Source organism: Elephas maximus, chromosome 6 (assembly GCF_024166365.1).
Source record: "Elephas maximus indicus isolate mEleMax1 chromosome 6, mEleMax1 primary haplotype, whole genome shotgun sequence".
Taxonomy (NCBI): Eukaryota; Metazoa; Chordata; class Mammalia; order Proboscidea; family Elephantidae; genus Elephas; species Elephas maximus.
The window spans coordinates 117760481-117786523 of record NC_064824.1 but is presented as its reverse complement, the minus strand read 5'-3'; the positions used below and the strand labels follow the sequence as shown (position 1 = coordinate 117786523).

At 51.4% G+C, this 26043-nt stretch overlaps 4 protein-coding genes across 9 annotated transcripts in view; 3 read left to right on the top strand and 1 right to left on the bottom strand.

Annotated features, from left to right (window-relative positions):
* Positions 1-969: 969 nt before the first annotated feature.
* Positions 970-6653, bottom strand: RETREG2 (reticulophagy regulator family member 2). The gene is made up of 9 exons (XM_049888224.1): positions 6294-6653; positions 5889-5995; positions 5148-5178; positions 4645-4780; positions 4151-4235; positions 3700-3843; positions 3460-3554; positions 3145-3280; positions 970-2896 (listed from the first exon to the last, which is right to left on the bottom strand). The coding sequence occupies exons 1-9, from the start codon at positions 6566-6568 to the stop codon at positions 2286-2288; spliced, it is 1620 nt and encodes a 539-aa protein (XP_049744181.1). The 5' UTR covers positions 6569-6653; the 3' UTR covers positions 970-2285.
* Positions 6654-6700: 47 nt separating this feature from the next.
* On the top strand, positions 6701-12479 carry CNPPD1 (cyclin Pas1/PHO80 domain containing 1). Of its 3 annotated transcripts, XM_049888226.1 has the most exons (9): positions 6701-7919; positions 8150-8237; positions 8653-8761; positions 9281-9362; positions 9527-9647; positions 9733-9861; positions 10394-10476; positions 10870-10987; positions 11239-12479. In XM_049888226.1, exons 2-9 carry the CDS (start codon positions 8169-8171, stop codon positions 11782-11784), a joined length of 1257 nt encoding a protein of 418 aa, XP_049744183.1. In that variant the 5' UTR covers positions 6701-7919; positions 8150-8168; the 3' UTR covers positions 11785-12479. The 3 variants fall into 3 exon arrangements, with proteins under 3 accessions (XP_049744183.1, XP_049744182.1, XP_049744185.1); XM_049888225.1 differs by lacking the exon at positions 6701-7919 and having other exon boundaries at positions 7964-8237; XM_049888228.1 differs by lacking the exon at positions 6701-7919 and having other exon boundaries at positions 7968-8237; positions 10415-10476.
* A 1334-nt stretch (positions 12480-13813) lies between these two features.
* Positions 13814-22441, top strand: SLC23A3 (solute carrier family 23 member 3). The gene is made up of 16 exons (XM_049888841.1): positions 13814-14426; positions 14574-14731; positions 14841-14938; positions 15150-15223; positions 15406-15587; positions 15906-16029; positions 16182-16296; positions 17373-17626; positions 18142-18247; positions 18548-18715; positions 20117-20212; positions 20306-20594; positions 21747-21807; positions 21916-22030; positions 22113-22231; positions 22316-22441. Exons 1-16 carry the CDS (start codon positions 14262-14264, stop codon positions 22439-22441), a joined length of 2250 nt encoding a protein of 749 aa, XP_049744798.1. The 5' UTR covers positions 13814-14261.
* The window catches only part of NHEJ1 (non-homologous end joining factor 1), a 131919-nt gene continuing 127596 nt past the window's right edge, over positions 21721-26043 (top strand). For all 4 annotated transcript variants that reach the window (XR_007517966.1, XM_049888222.1, XM_049888223.1 and 1 more), the window contains exons 1-3: positions 21721-21807; positions 24505-24681; positions 25334-25546. Coding sequence is in view for 3 of the 4 variants with exons in the window: in XM_049888222.1 (XP_049744179.1) it covers positions 24505-24681; positions 25334-25546 (390 nt within the window). In the remaining variant the exon portion in view is untranslated. The remainder of the gene's footprint in view (positions 21808-24504; positions 24682-25333; positions 25547-26043) is intronic.

Here is a 26043-nt window from a genome sequence, read left to right as displayed (position 1 = left end):
TGAATGTTCAGATCCAGCTACAGGCTTCTGGCTCTACCCTCAAACTCTGAGCTTAACATGGTAGTGGATTAAAGGTGGGTCACATAGCAATCTTTGTCTTTTTGATGGATTAATTCTGTTTTTTTGAATTGCCTATTTGTTGATAGAATTGGTTTTGCCATTCTCTGAAATCTCTGGATGACTAAAAGTTCATGTTCCTTCAGTGGCGCAGGACAGAACTTCAATAAACCCTAGAAGGTTGTCTCTCAGGCAGACGTCAAACAAATGGCAAGGAAAAATTCTTGCACTCAGGAGAGATGTGACAAAGAAGTCAACCTCAAAAAGACAGGTAGCACTGCCATATGGCACCTCCAACTGGAGGCTGAGGACACGAGCTCATAAAGGAGGCCATCTGCTTGGTTCTGGGCCTTTACTAATGTTATCCTTTCCCAGAGGGAGGACTGCCAAGAGCCCATCCTTTGTAAAGTCAAGGTATAGATTGGTTCTCTACTCCCAAGTCCTTGAGCGTCCCCCGATTTGTGCCCTATCAATGGGCAGGAGCTTACCCGTTCACAAGTGTCTGCTGGAGCCAGACTGTTTAGGCTTGGATCCTGGTCCCACCACCATTTACTAAGATTTGTGGCCTTCAGAAGTTCACCTGTCTGTACAATGGAGTTAATAGTAGTCCTATCTCACGGAGTTGTAAGAAAAAAACATGAGTAACTACATATAAATCATATAAAACAGTGCCAAGCACATATTATGCTTTCGGTAAGTGTTAGCTACTCTCTTTAGTATTCCATGGCCAGAAACCAGTTTTGATGCAGGTATAGGTCCCCCAGTATAGATAAACCAGGCTGAGCAAGTTGAATCTTAGTATGTGGATGGGCGCGGACTTCCTAAGACAGTGTTAAGCCTATAGGAAACATGGTAGCAGACAATTGTTAAGATCCCAAATTCTTGCTGATTGGGAAGACGAGGCAATTTCCTCCTGCATACACTTTATTCACACATGCTAAATCTCACAAAATGTATCACACTGTGAAGATGGCTAAGGGGAAGTTAGGATTGTCTGCATAATCCTTTCTTTTGGTTTCCTTTTACACCGAGGTAGAGGAGCCCAGGTAGTGCAATGGTTAAGTGGTTGGCTGCCAAACCAAAAGTTGGTGGTTCAAACCCACCAGCCATTCCACAGGAGAAAGATGTGGCAGTCTGCTTCCGTAAGATTTACAGCCTTGGAAACCTTATGGGGCAGTTCTACTCTGTCCTACTGGGTTGGTATGAGTTGGAACCGACTTGATGGCAGCAGGTTTGGGTTTTGAAATAAACAGCCAGGATTACGACAAGGAGGTCAGGGGAGAGGGGTCAAAGCACAGGGCGTGGGCTCAGCTTACACTGAGGCAGGCAGGCAGGCAGCAGCAGTTCTAGCCAATCAACACTTTATTTTTCTGTCAACACCTGCACAGATGTTACTGTCTTATTTCCTCACCCCCGTAGGGGGTCCCATCACACTTGGACCACCCACAGCCCATAGATGTAGGTCTCCTCATTCCTCCCTTGGACAGTGACGAAGGCTCCCATCCCCACCAGAACTCCTGCTCACCAGCCCCCGTGCTGTGCACATGCGGTAGGATCTTGCTCTCCTGTTTCATCAGAGAACAGGATGAACTATGGCGAGGGTGCAGTGGAGGTGACACTGGCTAGTGACTTACAGACACAACTACTGCTGACCCACCACCCCAGGTTTAGTCTTTACCTCCTAGACCAGGAGCCTCCCTAAAGCTTAGCCAGTGCTTGCTGGGAAGGAAGAGGTGGGAAAGAGCGGGTGTTGAGCTGCTAAGGATGAGACACAGCAAGGAAATAAAGCAAAGAAGAGCAGGAGACAGGAGAGAAAAACAATAAAGTGCCTGAACTAAATAACCAAGGGAGACATGAGGGCACAGCAGCACAGGTCCCTGAGGATAGGAGGAAAAAAGAAAGGGACAGATTGCCAGGGTTTGGGGCACAGTGGAATGAGAATAAAGGTGAGGCAGGGAGGCAAGTGCAGGCTACAGGAAGGACTTCCCTAGCTCTGTTCACCCACTAACCCAAATGTAAAATTATTTACAGACTTAAAACCGATCCCAGGCCCAGGTACTGCACCAGGCCTCAGACAGCAGGCGGGCAGGCAGGGAGAAGGTGGACTGGCTGCCCAGGAACAGCCAGCTTCCCCTCTCATTGCCCCTTCCGGGTAGTAGGGAAAGGAAGAAACAGCAACACCCCTAGCCAGGAAGCCCTACTGTACCTGCAGCTCCCACCCCTGTGGCTCAAGGTTCTGCCCCGGCCTGAACCTCTTGGTCTGACTGTACCAGAGATAGGGTGTCGGGCCCCAGGGGTGGAGCATCAGGGGGCTTTGGGGGTGTCTCTGGCCCCAGCCCCAGCTCTGCATCCAGCTGCTCCAGCTCCCCCTGATCCAGCAACTCAAAGTCCTCAGTGGTAAGTGTATCTTCTTCCTCGGGGGCAGGCAGGAGCTGGGGTGAGTCCTGGGGGAGAGGTGGGAGCAAGGAGGGGGAAGAGACTGGGTCACTTTCAGCAAGGCAAAGTGGGGGTGACAGGGTGCTGGACAGAGTGGTCAGGTCACCAGTCACTGCCTCCGGGCTCAGCGTCTCCACTGGTACCCCTGGGGGGCACTTCACTCCATCCGTGGGGGATCCTGCCCCATTGAAGTGCGTGTTCACAAAGTGAAGGGGAGAGGAGAACCGCAGCAAGGTTTCCTTGGCTGGCCCATCTTCCTCCTCTGAGTCCAGGGTCTGCCTTGAGAGGGCCTGAGGGGGGCCCAGCAGCTCTTCGGGAGGGGCCAGCTCTGCCTCCTCACCCTCCCCCAGCTCCCGGCTCAGGGCCTCCTCTGGCTCACTTGGCAGGCTCTGCTGGTCCAAATCTGTGCAGAGAACAAAGGGTAAGGAATGGGCCTGCCATTCTGATTGGCCATAACAGGCCAATGAGCTCAAGAATGAGAACCCCAGATATGGACTGCTGGGCCAGGCCCTGACGTTAAGGTCATTCATGAGCTGGAGTAGAACTAGAGGGCCAGTTCCCCAGAGAGAATGTTTATGGGAAGCAGACAATACAACCAATGTCCTATGACAGGGAATAGGAAGACCAGGAGGGGCACAGGGCTCCCCATACCCTCAGAGACATCAGTCAGTTGCGGAGTTGTGGCCCGGGATACAGAGAAGCCACCGCTCTCCAAGATAGAAGCCTCTTCATCTGACAGCTCTGAGTCCGTAATGGCCAAGGCCAGTGCTGTCTTCTTCACATCCACCTGCAGGAGAGCCAATATGGAACACGACAGGTGCTGGGATAAAAAAATCAATTTTCTGGGAGCCCCTTAACTCCCACCTCCTGATCTCTACCTCCTACCCCCTTGAGAGATGGCTGCTCTAAAACAGAAAGATCCTTCCCTAGCTTTCCACGTGCCACCTCCATCTCCCTGGGCCTCACCACTGGGGAGAAGCCAGCCAGTTCTGCCTCGCTTTCACTCTCAGTCTCTGCCAGTGGCTCATCAACTCCTGGGGGTCCGCTCTTCCCCTGCCGCTCTAGAGAAAGCAAGCGCAGCAGGGCAGTGACCAACATGGACAGATATGGGGATGCAGGAGAATATCTAAACTCCAGGGCATTTCACAAGCTATAAGCCAAGGCCCTCCCCCACTTTGGCCCTTCTGAGGTAAGGGAGCCCCTTACTCCTCTTGTCATGTTTGTGATGCAGGGCGTCCGCTTCTGCCTTCATGCTGTAGTCCAGCTGCATGAGCAGGGGCTCCAGACGTGTGTACATTCTCTGGATCAGCTCATGATAAACCACCAGGGGCCACAGCAGGATACTCAGCACTATGGATTAGAGAGTACTCAGCACACCCTACACCAACACCCTGAGATCTCTTATTCGACTGGCCCCTAGGCAGGAAGGGCAGAAGGAAGACAAATCCTGTTTCCCAGGCTGTACCAGTCTCTTCCCTCCACATCCACGGGCCCCCTCCCCAGATGACTCTTCCCGTTACTAATGCTACAGCATCCCTAGAGTCCTCTGTTAGCAGGTAACTGAGCAGAGAGAGAGCACAGTCCTCCCTCTGGGTCAGACCAGGGAAAGAAGACAAGGAGAGGACTTTGGGAAGGAAAAGAACTAGATTTTACTCACAGACAATATAGGAAATCATAATCCCTGGAACATAGTGTCCCAGCACAGCCAACACAGCACAGCCAGAGCAGACTCGAGCACAGAACTGCAGAAGAGAACACAGTCTAAGAGCAGTGGGCTGAGGCATGTGCCCCACTCATCTGGTAAGGAAGTGTGACACAGCTGGTGGAAGGATAGGCCTTCCCTCTAGAAACCCTGTGATCCCAGTCTACTTAAGAGAATGCCCAAGACCACCAATTCAGGAAGTCTGCAGTTAACACCACTGAACAGCTGTAACTGGGACTGTTCTGCCTTAACAGGAAGTAGTGTCAGAACACCAGAAGCTTATTCCCTAGGGTGACCCCACCTCCTGTACCATTGCTGTGAATGTGGCCTCAAGGAGGCAGCCAGGCCTCCTCCTTCAGGGTCTCCAGCCAAAAATTCCTATCACTTCTATCCACTCCCCCCATCTCCCCCAAGAGCAGGGAACTCTTATATAGCATGGGGGAGGTTACCTGAGCTGGATTCTGCCTCTTGTACTGCAGCAGCTCCTGCAGGTGAATCTGGAAGGTGAGCCAGCTCTCAGCCAGGTATCTGCACAACTCGGGCACACTCAGCAGGTGCGGCCGGGCGCCTGACCCCGCACCCTCACTGGGGAGACATGACATGACCCCTGGAGGCCTCAGACACCAACTTTCTAGGCACTCAAATCCCTCTGAGCATGCCAATGAGGTCTTCATTCTAAGGAAGTGGAAAACCCCGCCTCCCAACAGTTGGCTGTCCTGGTCCTGGTAGCAAAGCCCACAGCACCAAGCCCTCTGCCCCAAAAGGAGCAGGTACGCCAATACCCACACATGCACCTATAACCAAGCAAACTTGCTGGCTTGTTACCGGTCCATTCACTAAACTGGGGTCTGTGCCTGCAGAAGCTGCAGTACTGCCCTGCTCTATGTGACACTGGAACCAACAAGTAAGACAGGATCCGGGCATTTGTCTTCAAGAGGTGACCCGCACTCACCTGTCAGAGTGTGGCTCTTCTGGGGATGATGCTATAGGGAGAAAAGGGGGACGAATTATTGAGTCTGAAGAGTCCTGGGAGATACTCCCTGAGGCAGAATTAGTTGCCTCTCCTTTGAGTGCCAGAGCACTTTCTTCAGATGTTAACCACAGGAAGTACTACATTATTATTGTTTGTACATCTGTCTTCTTTTTTAGACTTTACCCTTTTCAAGTAGAGAAACCACATCTTATTCATATTTATGCCCCCAAACAACTCACACACGTACCTGGCACCTAAAAAAAAAATGCCTGTTAAATAAATATATAGCTAACAAGAAAGTAAACGAAAGTTAACACTTATATAATACCCATTACGTGTAAAAGATTATTACAAACATACAATGTGTATGCATTAACTCATTTAACCCTCAACTTCCTACAAAGTAGGATCTATCACCCCTGTTTTACAAATGGGTAAACTGAGACAAAGAGCAACTGAGTGACTTATACAAGATCACATATGTAGTAAGTGGCAGAGCAGAGAATGGAACCCAGGCAATCTGGCTGCAAAGTCCTCAATCTAAACCACTATACCAAGAGCAACGTGGATTTTGGAAAAGAAGTAATTCCTTATTTCCTTACTGCAATGGGGATGGTGCCTGTGAGGCAGGTGGCCTGCTGCATATTCCCCATCCAGGGGGGTCAGGCACAAGCTAAGTGCACAATAGGTGCTTGCTGAATGAATGAATAAAACACTCACCTGGGACATCACGGAGGAAGCGAGGCTGCCAGAGATCCAGCAGAAAATAGGCCAAAAGCGAGATGCTGAGTAGGAAGATGGGCCGGAGGGAAGATGAAGACAGCAACCTTAGGGAAAGACAGGCACCTCAGCGGGTGGGTGGAGGCAAGAGGCTCCACATGCATCGTTGCAAGACAGAAAAGCGTCCAACGATAAGGGAACGGGAACCTCCAGGCCTGACTCTGCCACCCAAAGATAAGGGAATGGGCCAGCCCAGGCGGGCTTCTGTCTTTAAAAACTGGGGGGATGAGTCACCCCCTCCGGGCCTTGTGACAACCTCCCCAGAAAGCGGAATGGTATTCCCGGCCCCCTCCCGTCCCCGCTCTCCCGCGCAGCCGGCCCCGCCCCCTCCTCCGCGGCCGTTACCAGAAGAGGCCGTTGAGCGCGGCTGCCGTGACCAGGCTGTGCAGCGGCTTCTCCCACACCAGCAGCCGCTGCGCCGCCGCCAGCACCGCCTCCCATCCGCGGAGCCGCAGCCACAACGTTTTGGCCAGGCGTCCCACCGCCTCGGCCGTGGCCGCCTCCTCCTCCGCCTCGCTGCTGGCCTCACCCATGCCGAGGCTCAGGCCCAGGCCGAGGCTCGAGCCTAGTCCCGGGCCCCCACCCGCGCCGGCGTTACCGCCGCCACCACCGCTCGCCATGGCCCCGCCGCAGCCGCCGCCCGAGCCCGCGAGGAGCCAGGGCTGCGCGGCCGCCGCCGGGGGCGCGTCAAGCGGAAGGGGGCGCACGCCGCGGAGAGCGCCGCCGGGGCCGCGGAGGGCGTCACGTGACGGCGGGGCGACGAGCCCGTCACGTGAGGCGGCCTAACCGCCGGGATAGGGTGGCCGGCGCCTGCGCGCCGCCCGGCGGTCGGTGACCCTGCGTCTACGCAGGTGCGTGTTGTGGCTGCCGAAGCGTGAGCAGAGGCCGGGGTTCGGCAGTGCGCTCGGCCGGGCCGATGGACTCAGTATCCGTGTTTTCCCCACGCCAGCCCCTTTTCTTCTCCCTGCGCAGGCGGCGCAGTTAGGGACTCGGGGGCTGGCTCGGTATCCCCGTGTGGTTCCGATCGGAGGGGCAGGAAGTGGGCTTTTCGACGCCCGGGATCCCGGGGAGCATCGGCTTCTGCCCAGAGCTGGGCGGCGGCCCTCACACGACTCAGCCCTCGACACTCGTCCTCCCAGTTCCTGTTCCCTCCCCTCAGCGGATAAACAAGCACCAGCGTGTGACTCGACAGACTCGGAGAACAGATTCACCTACCCAGAAAAGTTGTCTCTTCCAGCTCTCTCTGTAATCCTTTTTCCTGCCTCCACGCGTCGGAATTCCTTCCTTCTCCTTAAGCATGGGATTGGGAGTGGGAAAGGACGTGTGACTTTAAAAATAAAGCTTTGTTTAGGTGCAGTTTAGTGTTGGGGGGACATGTTAATAACACAGATTTACAACGTCCCAGGGGCTGTATATTCCTTTCCTTTAATCCTTAAAATAACCCTGCAAAGTATGTATATAATTAAGTTTACTAAAATTTCAAGCTACGCATACTAACGCGTACACAGTGGAAAGTTTCCCGCACACCTTGTCCACAGTTCCCCCACTGTTAGTTCCCTGTGGCATCCTTTCGGACATTTTTAAATGCATGTTGCTGTGTGTGTGTAGCTCCCCTTCTAAAAAACAATTGGGGCAACTCGCTGTTAGTGTCTTGCTTCATTCACATTAACGTGACACTGGTACGAAACGGCCGGCCTCGTCCATCCTCAGTGCGGCGCGGTCCCCTAGGAACTGTCCCCGTTTCTCGGGCGAGGACACGCTGGGGCTCGGCTCTGTGGCTTGCCCGGGATTCCAGTGAACCCAGGAGTGCGAAGCCGGCGATTGCGAGGGGCGGCTCGGCAGACCGTGCGGCAGGAAGTGCCGGGCGCAGACTCACCGGCGACTCCCCGCGGCTTGTAAACGCGGGACAGACGCGCCGCGCGGCACAGACCGAGTCGGCGCTTCGCAGCCGGGTCTCCTCCACTCGGCGAGGTGAGCGCGGCGCCGGACTCCCGGCTCCCGGAGCCCCTCGCCCCGCCCGGGGCGGAACAGGAAGAGGCGCCCGCCCGCCGCCTGGGCCCCGCCTGCCGCCCGCGCGAGAGGAGGGGGCTGCAGGGGCGAGGGCGGCGGCCCACAGCAGGGAGGAGGGCGGGCTGCTGGACTGAGAGCAGGGGAGGCTCCCGGCCCCTTACGACGGGTCCTCCTGCCTTCCGCGTTCGCAGGGCGGCGGCTGACGGCGCGATGGACCTGGCAGGGCTCCTACTGGACGACGAAGGCACCTTCTCCCTCTCCGGCTTCCAGGACTTCACGGTGAGCGCGCGGGGGCCGGGACCCGCGCGCTCCCCTTTGGGCCCGAGCAGAGCCGCGAGCTCGCCTGACTGTCCTGTTCGGGAGCCGGCTGCCGCCGCTCGGGCTGTGCCTACTCGAGGCCCCGGCTCCTGGGCCCTGAAGGAGAACCGCGGGTAGGGATGGGGGTGGTGTGAGCAGCCTGGGGAACCCTTCTCGAAGGACCTCTCCCGGGGAGCCGTTGTTAGAGATATTCCTCCCCCTGTGGACCAGGCTGACATTGGCAAAGAACCCAAGAACTAGGGGCGGCGTGGGGCGGGGCCCCAATGGCAGTGCGGCGGGCCTGCCGCCCCCCACCCCGCTTTCCAGTCCCGAGCCAGGATCTCCGTCATACCCTTCCCTGCCCTTCACCCTCCACCACCTTCCCGCCCTGTTTCAGTTCCTCCCGGGACACCAGAAGCTGAGCGTGCGGCTGCGGAAGAGACTCTACTATGGTTGGGACTGGGAGGCCGACTGTAGCCTGGAGGAGCTCTCCAGCCCTGTGGCAGGTTAGGCCGTGTGGTGTGTCGGGGCATGTGAGAGACATGACAACCGAGTTGTCAGCAGTCGCCGGAATGACTGTAGGCTTACTCGGCGAATTGTACTGCCTCTTCCCAGCCAGTTCATTGGTACTTGGTCCAAGAACTTGGTTTATGTTTTATATTCTTTTAGTCTAAATAAGTAAAAAAAAGTATCCTAGAAATCGATGTCACTCTTGATTTGAATAGCAGAAGCTTTTAGTTTTTCAAGGATATCCATTGTGTATTTCCAGAATAAATAAGGTACTTTTTTTTTCCTGAATAATTTCAGGTGAATGGGAAATAAGCCTTCCTGCTGGAAGGAGCTGAAATCCAAACTTGAAAAGGACTTTTTGTCTCAGTGTGGGAGAATTTGGTCTCTATTTTGCTGCCGTAGTCCTGTTCCCAAGGCCTCAGCAAATATAGATCTGGGTCTTCTGCTGCTACCAGTGGGGATCAGGGTGTGTGGTGGTGGGGCTGTTCACCCTGCTTTCCTTCTCTGTCTTGCAGACATTGCTGTGGAACTGCTCCAGAAGGCAGCCCCCAGCCCTATTCGCCGACTCCAAAAGAAATATGTAGCTCATGTGTCCCGGTGAGCCCGAAATTGAGAGAGACAATACGAAATTGTTTGGGTCCTAAAGAGAGGGCAATGGTTATCTGTAAAGAGAAGATATAAAGACACAGGAATGAGTACCATAAGAGTTACAGGAGTTGAGAGCCCCTTGAGTTTAATCACTGACTCTTTCCACCACCTAGGGAGGCATGCATCTCCCCGTGTGCAATGATGCTAGCTCTGGTGTACATTGAGCGGCTCCGGCACCGAAACCCAGACTATCTACAGCATGTGTCATCCTCTGACTTGTTCCTAATCTCCATGGTAAGACGCCCCCTCTCCTTCATCTCCCTGGTGAGCCAGGAGCTGGGTGTGAACACTTCTGATGACACTTCTGCTTGCTCTTCAGATGGTGGCCAGTAAATACCTCTATGACGAAGGGGAGGAGGAGGAGGTCTTCAATGACGAGTGGGGAGCTGCTGGAGGTGTGGCCGTGCCTACTCTCAATGCCCTGGAGAGGGGCTTCCTGAATGCCATGGTGAGTAGCTGCTCTCTCTCTTGCTTTGTTTCCCTGGCCCATCTTTACGTTCCTTTCACCCTTTGTCTTTTCTCTCTCAGCTTGCCATTGTTCCTTCATTTCTCTTTCTGCCTTTTCCTATCCTGTCTTCCTTGTATCTTTCCTTCCCAGCCCTTGTAGTTTAACCATGGCCTTGGGAGGTTCCTGGAGTGGTGAAGCCAGGAGTGGAGGGTTTTATCTGTCCCTCCATGGCCTCACAGTACTTGTATACTCTTCAAGTCAGAGCTTATCTTCGGGTTTCTGATTATTTCCTTCCAGACTTTGTCCCTTTGAGCTCCCCATGGGCACAGACCATGCTCAGGGTTATTTTCTCTCTTTGTCCTTAATGGAGGGTATGATATGAAACCAGACAAGTGGTGATTAAACGAGTGAGTACATAAATGCCTTTGGAACCAAGTCTGGCACATGGTAAGTGCCAACTAAGTGCCAGCCACAGTGGTGGTTATAGTTGTTGTTGCTGCTCTTGTTTTCACATGACTGGTTCATATCCAAGTCCTACACATTCTGCCTACAGGATTGGCATCTGTACACTGACCCTCAGGAGATCTTAGAGGTGCTGAGCTGGCTGGAGAGCTGGTAGGTTCTAGGAGTTGGGAAATGGGGCTTGAGGAATTTGGGGGCTCAGGGCTAAGTCATGGGAACTAGAGATGAGGGTCTGTGTAATGGGGTGGGAGGGGGAGGGAGGAGACAAAGAAGAGAATTGCCCAAGGTAGTGGATCCCAAACTTGTCTGCCTTCTTCATAATCACCTTTGGGAGGGCGGGGGCAGGAGAAGCTTATTTAAAATACAGATTCTTGGCACCTTACTCTCAGTTTCTGGTTCAGCAGATAGCCTAGAAATCTAACAAGCTCCTCCCCAGTATTTTCGGCTAGTTTTTGAGGGCCTGCGAAGGTTTCACCAGGGTATGAGGGTGCTGTTGGGCTAGCTGCAGGAGAGTTGTGGACTCTCTCTTTTCTCTCCTTCCACCAGTGTGGCTGAGCAGCAGGGGCGGCGGCGGGGCTGGTATACCTATACAGACCTGTGTGTGCTGCTCGAGCAGCCAGCCTGGCAGCTGGCCCTGGGCTCCCTCTGCCAGCAGCTGGCAAAGGTGAGGAGTGACAGGGCTTGAGAGGGTTGATGTGTAGAGTGGGATGACATAAGGCAAATGCCGAACAGCTACTAGGTGGAGCTTGGGAGTAGTTGGGTAAGGTGGGGTGTAAGTGACTACAGAGAGCTCTAACTTGAATACATGTTTCTAGAGACGAGGGGTGGGTGTGTTAGAGATAGTCAGAAGCAGGTTTTGGGGGAATATCCTCCCAAGAATGTGGGCGCTGACCTTTTTTACCCTCTCTCCTGCAGTTGTCCTGCCTGTTAGCCATGGCATATGTAAGCAGTGTGGCCCTAGCTGTGACATCAGTGGCTGTGATACACCAGTCCTTGGGGCTGTCTTGCAGCCCTCCACCCGGCCCCCCTGACCTTGGACTGGCCTCCAGGTGCCCCTTGGAACCCTGCATACCCTCTCCTGTGCCACAGTGCTTACCATCTCCTGCCAACATCTCCAGTTGCCTGGAAGAGGACACAGAGCTGCGTTCACTCTGGGGAAGTCTTCTGGCCTCCCTGACTCCCCCATCATTGCCTCCCCCAGACCCTCCTGCCCCACCCACTCTTCTCCACAACTGCCCCCTTTGCCAGAAGCTTCGGAGAGACTCCCCAGCCTGCCGTGCCTGCCACCACACCAACCATACGGTCTCTACTGGGCCTCCCAGCCCCTGGTACCACACTCATGGCCTGGCTCCCCCCTGGTCTTGGAGCCCGATGCCCCCTCCACTCCCCCAGCCCCAGCAATGTTCCCTTTTCGGCATCATGGAGCTGGCCCGCCTCAAGTCTTTCATTTTCCCAGGCTAGGCAGGGCTCCAAGGGATGCAGTAAGAGGACTTGGGAGTTCCTGAGAACCTGGAGGAGCCAAGCTTGATTTAGATCTTCTCTACCTCTCTGGGTCCTTGGCTGGTCCCTTGTCCTCCTGGTGATGGAGCTGAAGGGGTTGTGTGGCAGATGACAGAAGGCCATTCACTGTCCCAGACCTCAGTGGCTAGCTGCTTGGCTGTGGCAGTGATAGTGCGAGGGAAAGCTTCAGCTCACTGACCTGGGCTGTGTCACAGATCAACAGAGGAGAAGCCCCTGATTCTTCGCCTCCCTGGGGCTCTTACAGGCTTTTGTTTTTGAATTCTCTGGGGTGGGAGGGTAAAGGTGGGAGATGGGGTAAGTGGGGTGAGGGAAGAAAGGACAGGTTAACCTGGGTCTGTGTGATGTCTCTGTGGCAGGACAGCCAGGGACTAATAGGGCCCAGGTGGGTGCTGCTGAAGGAAAGCTAGGTGATGTGGGAAATCCTTTCTACGCCCATCCCTTAGGTGCAGTCTAATGGAGCTGCGGACTGCTGGGACCCCCAACCTTGACCTTTTGTCTTCCACCGTCTTTTAGTGCCCTGTTCTTAGGCTTCCCTTTCTTGGTATTCTCTTCACAGGCCTCTCTGGCCGCTGCTTTGTATCTGGGTTTTTCACGCTTTTATAGAACTGAGGTTTCAATAAACGGTTTCAATTGCATGGCCTGGACTCTTCCTTCTAGGGCAAACTTCGAAGATTTTTCCTTGCAGGATCTGCCTTCTAAGCCTCCTCACTTCTGATCCCATCATGCAAATTGTTTTCTCTGAGCCCCTTTTCAGAATTTCCCTATTGTTAGTTGCTGGCTCATATTCCAAACATCACCTGTCCCTGCTGCCAGCACCTTGGGGCCCCAGGATTGCTCACCTTGAGATGCCATGGGTACAGGTGGTGACTATCATGCCTGGGATTGGCCCTTCAGATGTGATCCTGAAGCACACCTGGAGAGGGGCCAAAGAGGTGTATATCATGAGAGCTCCTTGAGGGCAATCCCCAAGACACACTTCTCTCTATCCTGACTTCCTCGCTGGCATGGTGTGCCGTAGTAGTCTGCAATGTTAAGAGAATTCTAAGGCTGAGTTATCAGTGGAAGAAGGAAAACAGTTTTCCTGGGCATTGGACTGAAGGCTATTTGGAACTGCTAAAGTTGGAGCCCTGGAGGCGCAGTGGTTAAGAGCTGTGGCTGCTAACCAAAACGTTTGAATCCACCAGCTGCTCCTTGGAAACCCTATGGGGCAGTTCTACTCTGTCCTACAAGGTCACTGTCAGTCAAAATCAACTGGGGTTTAAGATGATCCACGGCAGGAGGGGTACTGCCCCCTAGGGGGCATCTTGGAAATTGATGGGGTATCATTTTGATTGCCACAAGGGTTTGAGGGGATGCTACTGGCGTTCAGTTGGCCTGGGCAGGGTGCTAAAACCAAAAACCAAGCCCATTGTGGTTGGGTGCTAGACGTCCTGCGATGCCAGGCATCTCCCTTGAGAGGTCCTTCGGTCACTATAAGGAATTCCCAGGACAACTTTCGAATGACCTGCTGGGTATCATGTATACGAAAAACTTATTTGTATTTATCTGAACCCAGAACTGTCTTCCTTTTTACATGTAAACAAGAAATAGCTTTATGCACATTTTGAAAAAGACTCAGTTTTCCAGAAATGCATCTACACCTAAATTAAGAGAAAATGGTACTTTGTTTTTTCTGCACTGTACCAAGAATTTATCGTTTTAGAAAGTCACGTTACCAGTGGAAACACTGCTTGTGATAACTCGGTGGCCAATAAAACACAGGTCTCCACTGGCATTTATAGTTACCACATTCATAGTGGTTCTACACTTGGCTGTGGGGATTGGACTACCTTGTCTTCTGGTTTAGTTGTGCCCACACTTTTAGCTTTTGAAAAATATTTTATTATAAATTACTTTCCCTTTGTTTCTCCTTTATTTGAGAACATTGTATGGAGTGGTGGTTGTGGTCATTATGTGTAATATTGGGTATATATTATTCTTGAGTTTCATTTTGAGGCAGTCAAGGGAGTTTGGTTCTGAAAAGGCTGAGAATGGCAGATGCAATAGTGATGGCTCTAAATGGTGCTGAGAGGAGAATACAGTCTACAAAATCTCCCCAGGTTATTTCAGTCAGTCTCCTCATCCTCCCATCCTACTTGCCAGAGCCCAGTCTAGGAGTAGGGGATCTGGATGGAGATTCTTGGGGGAGGGGTCCAGAACTTGGTTCCCCAGTTAATGGGTGATGGAGGTTGCACAAGAGCTGGGCAAAGGTGAAAGGGCCCTGTCCTGCTCCAAATCCCTCATCCCTTCGCTCCGCTTCGTTGATAGCCCCACCTCCTCCCCCGCTGCAGGCAGCTAACTCCACCCAAATTCAAACCTCTTGCTCTCTACTTAACTCTGGCCCAGGGAAGCCAAGACAAGACAGAGGCCAGGGCGGCATGAGCCGATCACCCACACGTCCCAACCAACTTCGATCCGTGGGCTTCCAGGATGCCTTGGCTCTCCAGCCATCGTCACCTGCTCCCCAGAGTCCCTCGTCCCCTTCTTGGGCCTCTCTGGGTGGTCCTCCTCCCTGGGGCCTCAGCTGTCTTCTGGCTCTACAGGTAGGAGGCAGAGGTGCAGGAGTTAGTACTGGCCAAAGGGGTGTTTGGTTGGGGGGTAGGTCTGGCATGAGCGACCCTCTGGAAATGGGTATTTCCTGGGAGAGTTGTGTGTCTGAGGACCACCCCACCCCATTCCTCCCCCTGCAGCATATCATCGTCCTAGCTTCTCTGCTCTGTGTCTCCCACCTGCTCCTCCTCCGCAGTCTGCCCCCAGGAGGACTCTCTTACTCCTATGCTCAGCTCCTGGCCTCCAGTCTCTTTTCGAGTGGTGTGTCTACTGCCTTGCAAAGTTGGATGGGCAGCAGGTGAAGGAACCTCCCTGGAGAGAGGGGGGCTGGGTTCCTGAAGGGTAGGAGAGACTGGGGGAGTCCTGTTGGCTGGCCAGACCTGCCAGAGCTGCTGCTGTTCCTACAGGCTGCCTCTTGTCCAGGCCCCAACCTTGGAGTTCCTTATCCCTGCTCTGGTGCTGACCAGTCAGAAGCTACCTATGGCCACCCAGACACCTGGAAACTGTGAGCACAGAGCAAAGGCACGGGGTGAGGGTGGGTTGGGTGTTAATCTGAACATATAGGTGAGATGGGGGCAGGATTGAGACTGGGCAACGGTGGGACTTCTAGACACTGCAGGGGCCTTGGAGCTGGGCCAGGCACCAGCTAGGAATGTAGAGCCATGGGGCTCTATCTCACTCACCTTTCTCCTTTCTGTGCCCCATACCTTTCCCAGCCTCCCTCATGCTGCGCCTGTGTCAGGGGCCTGACTGTCAAGGCCTGGAGCTCGGGAACACTTCTCTCCGAGAGGTGAGTTCCTGGGGAGCAGGATAGCTAAGGTGGGGGATTGGGAGGCTCTTGTTTCCATTATGCAGGGACTGAGATGCTCTGGGGGAAGGAGTCGAGGGAGGGACCTGTCCCTGGCATTAGTTAGGAGGTCTAGGCTGAAGTTAACCTGATTGAGCAGAATGTCCTCTCCTCCACTCCCCCAGGTGTCCGGAGCAGTGGTGGTATCCGGGCTGCTGCAGGGCACACTGGGGCTGTTGGGGGGCCCTGGCCGCTTGTTCTCCCACTGTGGGCCCCTGGTTCTGGCCCCTGGCCTAGTTGTGGCAGGGTTGTCTGCCCACAGGGAGGTGGCCCTGTTCTGTTCCGTTCACTGGGGCCTGGCCTTCCTGTACGTGAGTCCTGAGAGGTGTGGGATGGTGACCAGTGGGGTGTGTGGAACTGGGGGAAGGTGGAGCTGCTGGCCCTGTCAGATTCACCAGCCATCTGAGCAGACAAGACATGTTGGATTTTGAATCCAAGACTTTCCCTTGATTCATCTTGTCTCCCTGACTTTCACTCTGTCTCCCGCTGTCCCCCAAGGTGCCCCTCTTCTGTAGGGGTTTCCTTCTCTGGGACCCCCTTTCATGGTACTCTACCCACTCCACTTCCATTAACACCCCTCAGGATGCTGCTTCATCTTGTTCCTAAAGCTCCTTCTCTGTCCTAGGCTTATCTTGCTCATGGTGGTCTGTTCTCAGCACCTGGGTTCCTGCCGGTTACCACCATGCCCTTGGAGGCTAGCTTCAGCCTCTCCAACTTGTGCTCACATCCCTGCCTTCCGGCTCCTCTCGGTATGTGGGGACCTGGGAGGGGGCAATCAAGGTTAGCAGGGCTGGCATGGAAGGCCCCCTTGGCCCCCTACCTTTTGACTTCTGTCTATCCCTCCAAGTCTGGCTCAGAAGATTCTGGGGGATAAGTTCTATTGTCTCCCTTTGCCTCTCAGGTGCTGATCCCTGTGGCCTGTGTGTGGATCATCTCTGCTCTTCTGGGTCTCAGCACTATCCCCCTGGAGCTGTCTGTCCCCATGGAGGCACCTTGGTTTTGGCTACCTCACCCAGGTAGGTTTTCTAGTCCTCCATCCTGTTACTCACATACAGGTGTTTATTTGAATTCAGGATTTAATGGGTTTCTTTTCTGAGTTAAATTCTGTGTCTTCTCAAAATATATAGGAAGGGTAGACTGAGCTTCTGATAAACGTGATGGTATAATTTAGGAACAGGTAAGGGTGATGGTTGAACAACATGATGAATATAACTAATGTCACTGAACTGCACATGTAAAGATTGTTGAAATGTTTATTACAATAAAAAAATACATAGAAGAGGGGCATTGCCAATCTAAGGGGTAATTCCAGCCCCTTACTCCAGGTATTTTATTTGGGTCAGCAATTTAAAAAATCTATAGTTTCCAGAGACCCCCCACTACGTATTGATATTTCTTACCCCATTTTTACATTTATGTTTATCTGCTGCTATAGGTATGTGACTTGGTGACCTACGTATAAAGTTTGCTTTTGAGGCATTGTATATGAAATTTGTTCATTTGTTAATTTAATAAAGGTCTGTTAAGTGCTGACTATGTATCAGGCATGTGATAGGGGACACAATGATGACACTGTACCTGCCCTCATGGAGCTTACAGCCTATTGGGGAATGATACTAATTAGTCACCCAAGTAAATGTAAAATTGCAAATATGGTAAGTGTAACAAAGGGGTGGTACATTTGTGTGATGAGAGCTTATGATGGGAGAATTTGACTTGGTCAGGGAGGTCAGGAAAGGTATTCTTGAGCAGTTATCATTGAGCTGAAACGTGAAAGATGAGTAGGAGATAACTGGATGAAAGCAGGAGAGAAGAACATTTTAGGCTGCAAAAACAGCACATGCAAAGGCCCTGTGGTGGAAAAGAACACAGCAAGTACAAGAGCCTGAAACAAGGCCAGTGCATCTGGAGTGAAGGATGCGAGGTGGAGTGTGCTGGGAGATGAGACTGGAGAGAGGGGTAAGTGTCAGACCAAAGCAGATCTTGTAGACCAAGGAGTTGGACCTTTATCCTAAGAATTCAGTTGTTTGATCCCAAGACATTGTCTTCAGACTTGAGTTTGGCTCCAAAGCAGTTCTTTCCTTCTTCTCAGGTGAGTGGGACTGGCCCTTGCTGACGCCCAGGACTCTGGCTGCAGGCATTTCCATGGCGCTGGCAGCCTCCACCAGTTCCCTGAGCTGCTACGCACTGTGTGGCCGGCTTCTGCATCTGCCTTCACTGCCTCCGCATGCCTGCAGTCGAGGGCTGAGCCTGGAGGGTCTGGGCAGTGTGCTGGCTGGGCTACTGGGGAGTCCCATGGGCACTGCATCCAGCTTCCCCAATGTGGGCACGTTGAGCCTTACCCAGGTATAGTCCTCGGACCCAGGATGAAGGGGGGGCTGGAGGTGCAAGGGAAGGGAATTCGCACTGATAGCCAGCTGTGCCCACCACTCTGTTAGGCACTTCATACTAGCTGTCTCATTTAGAGAGATGTCTAAGAGTGGTACACAGGGCTGGGAGTATGGGGAAGACCCGAAACCATTACTGAACTCCTTCTATGCATCAGACATCGTACCAAAGCTAGGGTTCCAGAGAAGAACAGTCAGACAAAGTCCCTGCCCTCTTGGAGGACTTCATAGAAGGAGAGGCAGAAAATTAAAACAAAAAATTTCAGAGAGCTATAGTGCTATTAAGACAACAAAGCAGGGTAGTGGGATAGTGGCTGAGTAAAGGAGGCACGTTGCAATTTAAGGGTCAGGGGTGCTTCTTGGGGGAGTGAACATTTAAGTTGGGATCCAAATGATGAGAATGAGCTGGTCAGGTGAAGATCTAGGAAGAGTTGGAAGAGGTAGCTGTGTTTTCTAGTGTCTCTTCTTCACTAGGCTGGATCTCGGCGAGTTGCCTACTTGGTGGGGCTGCTCTGCATGGCGCTCGGACTCTCCCCCAGGCTGGCCCAGCTCCTCACCACCATCCCGCTTTTTGTGCTTGGTGAGTGGATGTATCAGCAGAGCTGGTATGGAGCCCATACCCACCAGTATGGACCAACCAGTTTCTTATGGCTGGCACCCTTGCTTTCTGAATATCCCCCCCTGGATAACTGATATGTGTATGTGTCAGCTGCCTTCATTTTCTCAGCCCAGCATGTTGGCCTCTTGACTGGGCTTCTTGTAGAAACAGAAACAAGCCTTTTGATTGTCTCTCCCCTCTCCCAACACCTTCCCAGCTCTGTACTACCCCCTGCTGTGCCAGTCCTCTCCTGACCCCCTGGATTTCTTCCATACAACACAGGTGGGGTTCTGGGGGTGACCCAGGCTGTGGTTCTGTCTACTGGATTCTCCAGCTTCCACCTGGCTGACATTGACTCTGGGCGGAATGTCTTCATAGTTGGCTTCTCTATTTTCATGGCCTTGCTGCTGCCAAGATGGCTTCGGGAAACCCCCGTCCTTCTCATCACAGGTGGGAGGAGTGAAGAGGGGAAGAGGAATTGCTCAGGAGTGGGAAAGCCAAGGGCCTGAGGCTTCAGGCTTTCTGGACTCCTGGCCCCACACCCTTCTCTGGGCTTTGGTATAAACAGTTCATCCATTTATTTAACATTTATTGAGTACCATGTTAGCTTTGGTGTCACAGTGGTTAAGTGCTTGGCTGCTAACTGAGAGCTTGGTGATTTGAACCCACCAGTTGCTCCATGGGAGAAAAATGTGGCAGTGTGCTTCCATAAAGATTTACAGCCTTGAAAACACTGTGGGGCAGTTTATGCTCTACCCTATAGGGTTGCTATGAATCAGAGTTGACTCGATGGCAATGGGTTTAGTTTTTTTTTGGTTTATGTTAGCCTCTTGGGATACAAAGATGCCTACAGGTGTTACAGTCTAGTAAAAAAGATAAGATATGTAGGAAAAAAACAAGAAAGTTTCAGATAAAGAGTTGTGGTGCTCGATGGTGAAAGAGATGGTTTCTGTTGGAGAGGATCCAGGTACATTTCATGGAGAAAGTAACATTCAGCTGGTCTTGAATTGGGACCAAGATCATCCTGATGGAGGGACCATCATAAACAGCGCCATAGAAATAGGAAGTCATAGGGCATGCCCTGGGAGCAACAAATGGCTTGGTTTGTCTAGAGCAATGGTTCTCAACTTAGGTGTGATTTTGCCTCCCAGGGGACATTTGGCAATGTCTGGAGACATTTCTGACCACCACAAATGGGGCTAGGATGGGTGGGTGTTACTGGCATCTAGTGGGTAAAGGCCAGGGATGCTGCTAAACATCCTGCTATGCACAGGACAGACCACAAAGAATTACCCATTGCCATGGATTCTGACTCATAGTGACCCTATAGGATAGAGTAGAACCACCCTATAGGGTTTCCAATGCTGTAAATCTTTATAGAAGCAGACTGCCATATCTTTCTCCCATGGAGTGGCTGGTGGGTTTGAACCACCAACCTTTCAGTTAGCAGCCAAGTGCTTTAATCACTGTGCCACCAGGGATCCTCAACAAAGAATTATCCAGTCCAAAATGTTAGTAGTAATGAGGTCAAGAAACCCAGGCTAGAGCACAGAAGGTAAGAAGTGGGAGATAAGGTCGGGGTTTTTAATACCAAAGTTGCCAGAGAAAGGAAGCCTGGTGCTCAAAGCATGTCTGGGGGATGTGTGATGCTCAGAAGATATGATGTTCTGCAAGGATCTTGTGTGGAGGGTGTGGGTGTGGGAAGTGGAGAGTAGAGGGTCAAATGGGGGAGAATAGAATGACAATTCAGAAAGAACTGTCCTTAGTCCAAGGCTTAGGTTTAGGCCTGGAAGGATAAGAGTCTCTAGCCTTGGATAGGATCAGAGTTCCCCTCCTGTCTGGCCCCTGTAGGCTGGAGCTCCTTGGATGTATTATTGCGTTCGCTGCTGACAGAGCCCATCTTCCTGGCTGGACTCTTGGGCTTCCTCCTAGAGAACACCATTTCTGGTAAGTTGATACCAGGCCATAGCGATTAGGGAGTGGCCAGGAAGTCAATACTCCTTGGTTTGGACAATGGCCTGACCAACCTCTATTTTGCAGGCACACGGCTTGAGAGAGGCCTAGGTCATGGACTTCCAACTCCTTTTGCTGACCAAGAGGCTTGGATGCCTCAGATGTTCAGAGAGAAGGCTGTTCAAGAGTATGGGCTTCCTCTCCCCATCCAAAAACTGTGTTCCTGCATCCCCCAGTCCCTCCGTTGTCTCTGCCCGCTGCCTGAGGAACTTGGACATGAGGAAGGGGAGCCCTCTGAGCCAGGAGAGACAGCAGACTTGCTGCCTGGCTCTGGGGAGCCTTGCCCGGGGGCTACCAGAGAAGGGCTTAGTTTCCAGTAATTCCAGGATGCCTACTTATAAAATTTTTCTTTTTTTTACTTTGGTCTGGTTAGTTCAGCTCGTTGGGGAGTCAGCTCCCACACTCTACTTTCTCCTAGGGAGAGGATGTGTGTGTCTAATCTGGGCCCATCTAAGGGTCCCATTTCCCGCTATGCATGTGCCTTTCTTTCTCTTAATTAGGCCTAACTGTTTCACATCTTTCTCCCACGGAGTAGCTGGTGGGTTCCAACCACCGACCTTTTGGTGGTTTAGTGGGTTGTGAATGAATAAGATTTTGCCTAGGCATCACCAAAGCCACTTAAACCCCAGCATTCGGTTAACCAATATTTATTGAGTACCTTCCATGTGCAAGGTTCTGGAACTACAGATATGAACATTACAGGGTCTCTACCACCCCAAAAGCACTTTCAGACCTATGTGATAACTAAAATGCAAAGAAGAAGGCAATCAGTCTGTAATAAAGATTAAAACAATGCTCTTGGAGCTAAGAGGAAGGAACAATTAATTCTGATTGGGGGAAAATGGAAAAGTCTTTATAAAAGAAGGACCCTGAAAAAATGGGTGGGGAGAATTTTTCAGGCTCAGAGATCAGCTTGAACAAAACCATGAGCAGTACAAAGTACTAGGTGAGTTGAGAAGTTTCAAGTTTCTTCGTGGTGATGGCATATGAATATACAGATGAATGGAGAAATGAGGCAGGAGAGGCAAAGGGCAAGGTCGGACAGTGGGACTCACGCTTAGGAGACTCCTCTCTTAAACCACTCTAGTGCTGGTGAGGATCTGAGATTTAGTGAAGTTCAATCCCCTCATTTTATAGAAAAGAGGCTGGACAGGGCCCAGAGGGAAGGGGCTTCAGTTTGTTGACAAATCCAAACATGAGACCCGCCCCATCCTACACCTCATTTAGTATTCTTTCTACTTCACTAGCATGCCTCGAGGAGCGCCGCTACCCCCTCTCTCCTAGCGGGTTGCCCACCCTCTCCTTGTTTTCAGGCCTAGGTGGCCCGCCAGCTCTGAGCTTTCATCAGCTCTGACGTCTCATCAGCTCTGGGGGCCCAGAAGCCCCGCCCACGTCAGGCCTGGGCTCCGCCCCCGTGCCCCAAGGCCCCGCCTTCCCGTGGTGGGGGGGTAGTCTGCCTCTACTCTAGGCCTTTTGGTTTGCACCGGCGGCTGCTGCGGGGAGGGTGGGAGCTCTCGCGGTCGCTCACGGTAGGTGGGATCGGGCCGAGTCAGGGCCGGGCTCGGGGCCTGGTCCGGGCGGCTAGGAGCTGCTGAAGCCCCATGACCTGGGCCGGCATCCGCACTTTCTCCCCGAAGGGACCGCGCGGCCGGGTTTCTGAGGGAGGCCTCCGGGAGTGGGCGGGGCTAAGCGTGTCGCGTGCGCGCGCGCGCGCGCGCACGCAGTGCGCTTCCAGGCCGCTGGGCGGGGTTTGTGAGGGTTCAGTGAGACTTTTCCTCAGTGGGCTGCTTGGTGTGACGAAGCTGTTGGTTGTCCGCTTTGTTACCCTTTGAAGGTCCCGAGCCGCGCCTCAGTGCAGCCAGTGCTGTAGAAACGGAAAGGCAGATGGCGAAGCGCCTTCTATCGAGGGCGGGTGGAGACGACCCCAAGCGGGGCTCCTTGGGTGGGGTTGTGGTGATGGGACCAGGGTTCGTCAACTCCCAGAGGGACAGGAGTGGCCCAGTTGGATAGTCGCTGGGGCCTTGCTGCCCTCTGCAGGGTGTCGGAGGAACTGCCCCTGAGGCGCCCTCGGCCGAGGGATGGAACTGGGTGCGGATAATCCTTCTCGGGCGACCTCACCTCGCGGTTGCCTCTCAGCGACACCCCCCCACTCAAGAATATTAGACGGGGAAATCTGGTTAACGTGAATGTTATAGGCGACCTTGAAAGAAAGAAAGGAAAAAAATGAGATACAGGAGCCACAGATTTAGAACGGGACGTTCATGGTGGGGCAGTCAACTCCTAAATAGCCAACTCCTTTTTTTATGGGACCAGTTGGTCCTTTTAAACAACCCCCCCCAAAAAAAGTCTGAGCTTCCACGCTTTCCGAAGTGATGGGCTAGAGTAGTCTACTCAATTTTGGTGACTCTTAGAGTGCGCACTAGGGGTGGAAGGAGTCCCTACAAGGGAGTTAAAAGGACTTGGTGACTTAAATGCACCTGTGACCTTTGGCAGTGAGGAACTCTTGTCTAGTGAGCTGAATCATTCCAAGATGTACTCTGCCCCTAGGAACATCATATGGGAAATGTGAATGAAATCCCATCCTCCAAACAAGGTTTTGCCGCTGCTGCAAATAAAAATCACAATGTATATTTCACCTGTTAGTGACTGTACAAATTAAGTTATGTTACAAAGCCATGCTTCAAAAGCTAGGTTATAGTTTAAGAATAATGGCTTAGGCTGAGAAGAAAATGACTGGAAGAACACAACAGGATTAATCAGATGTAACAAGGAGTTTTATTCTTTATATTCTAAGATTTTTTCTTCCTGGCACTTGTCTTCACGTATTTATAAACTGAAATAATGAAAGAAATTATATTACTTTTTTTTTAACTCACAGGAGGTATTATTAAATTTCCCAAGCAACCATAGGTACTGAACATCTGCTAGGCTAAGGCTACTACTGTAGCTGTTGATGTAGAAAAGTTGGTTTCCAGAAGTTTCAGGATATGCAGCAGGGCATGATATCATTGGTGGCAGCCAAGGGATGAAGGTAGGGGTTGGGGATGAAGGATAGGTTAAGTGGAAGTTAATTCACTGTCTGTCTCTGTGATGTGCCTCTTTATGCATGACTTTCTAATCATTCAGAAACCCCGGTGGCATAGTGGTTAAGAGCTATGGCTGCTAACCAAAAGGTTGGCAGTTCAAATCCACCAGGCGCTCCTTGGAAACTGTGTGGGGCAGTTCTACTCTGTCCTATAGGGTGGCTATGAGTCAGAATCGACTCGACTAGCAATGGATTTAATTTTGGTTTTCTAATCATTCAAGTTTTTGTTCAAATGGGATTTGGGGCTTTTCTGTTTTCTCCTGGGTACAAAGCTTGTTAGTTCTTTTTTGTGTGTCATTGATCCTTTTGTGAATTTGCCAATAAGTGGACCCCTCACCCACAAAATGAATAAATCTATGTACATACAAATTTTGTTTATAATTTCAGAGGATCTAGACTAAACTCTAGATTAAGAACCGCTGTTTTGGGGATTTTTTTTCCCCCAAATCCTGAGAGCTTCCAGAGATTTGTTTTTAGATAATTATCAAATAATTTTTATTTCCTGCTCAAGGTACTTATGATTTATGGTATTTTATAAGACAAGATTATTCTTTCTGTTCTAGAAGTTCTGGTAATAGATAGCACCAACATATTAGGAACATGATAAAGATGCAACGAGAATGGTTTAGGTTTCCACGTTAAGTTATATTAGTGGAAAGTGGAAATACTAATACCATTATGCTGAGGCTTAGGCAATACAGAGGGGATATTTTTCTGCCCTCTAGGAACTTAATATAAGGGAAAAAACCCTCAAAGTTCCAAATAGATTTTTAGTGATTAGGAAGTAAGGTTGATGTTCAAGGAGCCCTGGTGGAGCAACAGTTAAGCGCTTGCCTTGCTAACTGAAAAGTTGATGACTTGAACCCACCCAACGGCTACTTGGGAGAAAGAGCTGGTGATCTGCTTCTGTAAGGATTGTAGCCTAGAAAACCCTATGAGGCAGTTCTACTCTGTCACACGGGGTTGGTATGAATCAGAATTGACTCAAAGGCATCAAACAACAAAGGTTGGTGTTCAGCTGGTTATAATGAGAAGAACATAAATCCATGCCTTCTGTTTGGTCAGGGAAGATTTGAGTTGATACAGAGCTGTCTGAGCATTTCCCTCACTGGGCCTTTGCTAAGTTGGGACTCTCCTGCAGATGGAAGAATTGGAACAAGGCCTGTTGATGGAGCCATGGGCATGGCTGCAGCTTGCTGAGAACTCCCTCTTGGCCAAGGCTTATATCACCAAGCATGGCTATGCCTTGCTGGTTTCTGATCTTCAACAGGTGTGGCATGAACAGGTGGACACTAGCGTGGTAAGCCAGCGAGCCAAGGTAAGTGTGAAGAGAAGTATGGGGGGGGGAGGGGAGTCTCGGTGGATGTAGTATCTTTCCTAGTGAAGATCAGGAGACATTCAAGTCAACCAGCTTGTTGGCATGTAGGTTGCCAAGGAAGGTTGAATCGGGTTGAGACAATTCCACTTAATGTACGGCACTTCTTCCTGTAGCTCTGGAATTCTTCCTTATGGTTGTGTATGTGTATATATAGTTTCTGCACTGTGTGCAGTATAGAAATTATTATTTGATCTGTATGGGTGGTCTGTAAATTGATTTGCCCTGGTGGCAAAGTGGTTAAGAGTTTGGCTGCTAACCAAAAGGTCAGCAGTTCAAATCCAACAGCCACTCCTTGGAAACCCTATGGAGTAGTTCTACTCTGTCCTATAGGGTTGCTAAGAGTAGGAATCGACTAGATGGCAACAGGTTTGGTTTTTTTGGTTTTGGTAAATTGATTTGCTCTAGGCAGAATTGTTAAGTAGACTAGTTGATCTTCGTGACTCTTCTTTCGGTTTTCTTCTGTTCTGTTCTGAAGTTTTTGTCTTCCCATGCCTGTTGTCTTCGTGTTAACCAGAGAGTTTCTTTGCTGTTACTTAAGGAGTCAGTTTCCTTTTAGCACTCTCAGTCTTTGCAATTCCTGCTGGTTCTTTAGGAGCTGAACAAGCGCCTGACTGCACCTCCTGAAGCTTTCCTCTGTCATTTGGATGACCTGCTTCGCCCATTGTTGAGGGATACTGCTCATCCTAGTGAAGCTACCTTCTCCTGTGATCGTGTGGCAGAGACATTGATACTACGGGTGAGAAGTGAGCTCTCTGGCCTCCCCTTCTGTTGGAATTTTCACTGCATCCTAGCTAGTCCTTCCCTGGTAAGTACAATTTTAATATGTAATGGGGGGTGGGGTGCTAGCTGCTTTGAGATGAAGCTTTAAGAGCTCTTATTTTTTCACAAACCCCATTTGAAATTCTTCTCCGTTAGAAAACTTTCCTCTACTAAAACAAAAAAAAAACCAAACCCAGTGCCATTGAGTCGATTCTGACTCATAGTGACCCTACAGGGCAGAGTAGAACTGCCCCATAGAGTTTCCAAGGAGCACCTGGCAGATTTGAAATGCTGACCCTTTGGTTAGCAGCTGTAGCACTTAATCACTACACCACCAGGGTTTCCTCCTCTACTAAATAGAAGGCAAAAAGGATCCTTGACTGATACATCTTTTCCTTGGAAAGGGAGTATCTTTATTCATCATGTATTCGTTCAGCTTTTGTTAAGCATCTACTATGTGCTAATGAAAGTAGCCCTGATGGCGCAGTGGTCAAGTGCTCAGCTGCTAACTGAAAGGTTGATAGTTCGAACTCAGCAGCAGCC

Excerpts from the sequence above, each read along its gene's own strand:
- RETREG2 (XM_049888224.1), bottom strand. The coding sequence starts at position 6,568 with ATGGCGAGCGGTGGTGGCGGCGGTAACGCCGGCGCGGGTGGGGGCCCG. Across the intron at positions 5,996-6,293 it reads GCGCTCAACGGCCTCTTCTG|GTTGCTGTCTTCATCTTCCC; the intron begins GTAACGGCCGCG and ends TCTTTCCCTAAG. Across the intron at positions 3,844-4,150 it reads TATGATTTCCTATATTGTCT|TGCTGAGTATCCTGCTGTGG; the intron begins GTGAGTAAAATC and ends TCTAATCCATAG.
- SLC23A3 (XM_049888841.1), top strand. The coding sequence starts at position 14,262 with ATGAGCCGATCACCCACACGTCCCAACCAACTTCGATCCGTGGGCTTC. Across the intron at positions 14,732-14,840 it reads CAAAGTTGGATGGGCAGCAG|GCTGCCTCTTGTCCAGGCCC; the intron begins GTGAAGGAACCT and ends CTGTTCCTACAG. Across the intron at positions 17,627-18,141 it reads GCACGTTGAGCCTTACCCAG|GCTGGATCTCGGCGAGTTGC; the intron begins GTATAGTCCTCG and ends CTTCTTCACTAG.
- CNPPD1 (XM_049888226.1), top strand. The coding sequence starts at position 8,169 with ATGGACCTGGCAGGGCTCCTACTGGACGACGAAGGCACCTTCTCCCTC. Across the intron at positions 9,648-9,732 it reads ACTTGTTCCTAATCTCCATG|ATGGTGGCCAGTAAATACCT; the intron begins GTAAGACGCCCC and ends CTTGCTCTTCAG. Across the intron at positions 10,988-11,238 it reads TCTGCCAGCAGCTGGCAAAG|TTGTCCTGCCTGTTAGCCAT; the intron begins GTGAGGAGTGAC and ends TCTCTCCTGCAG.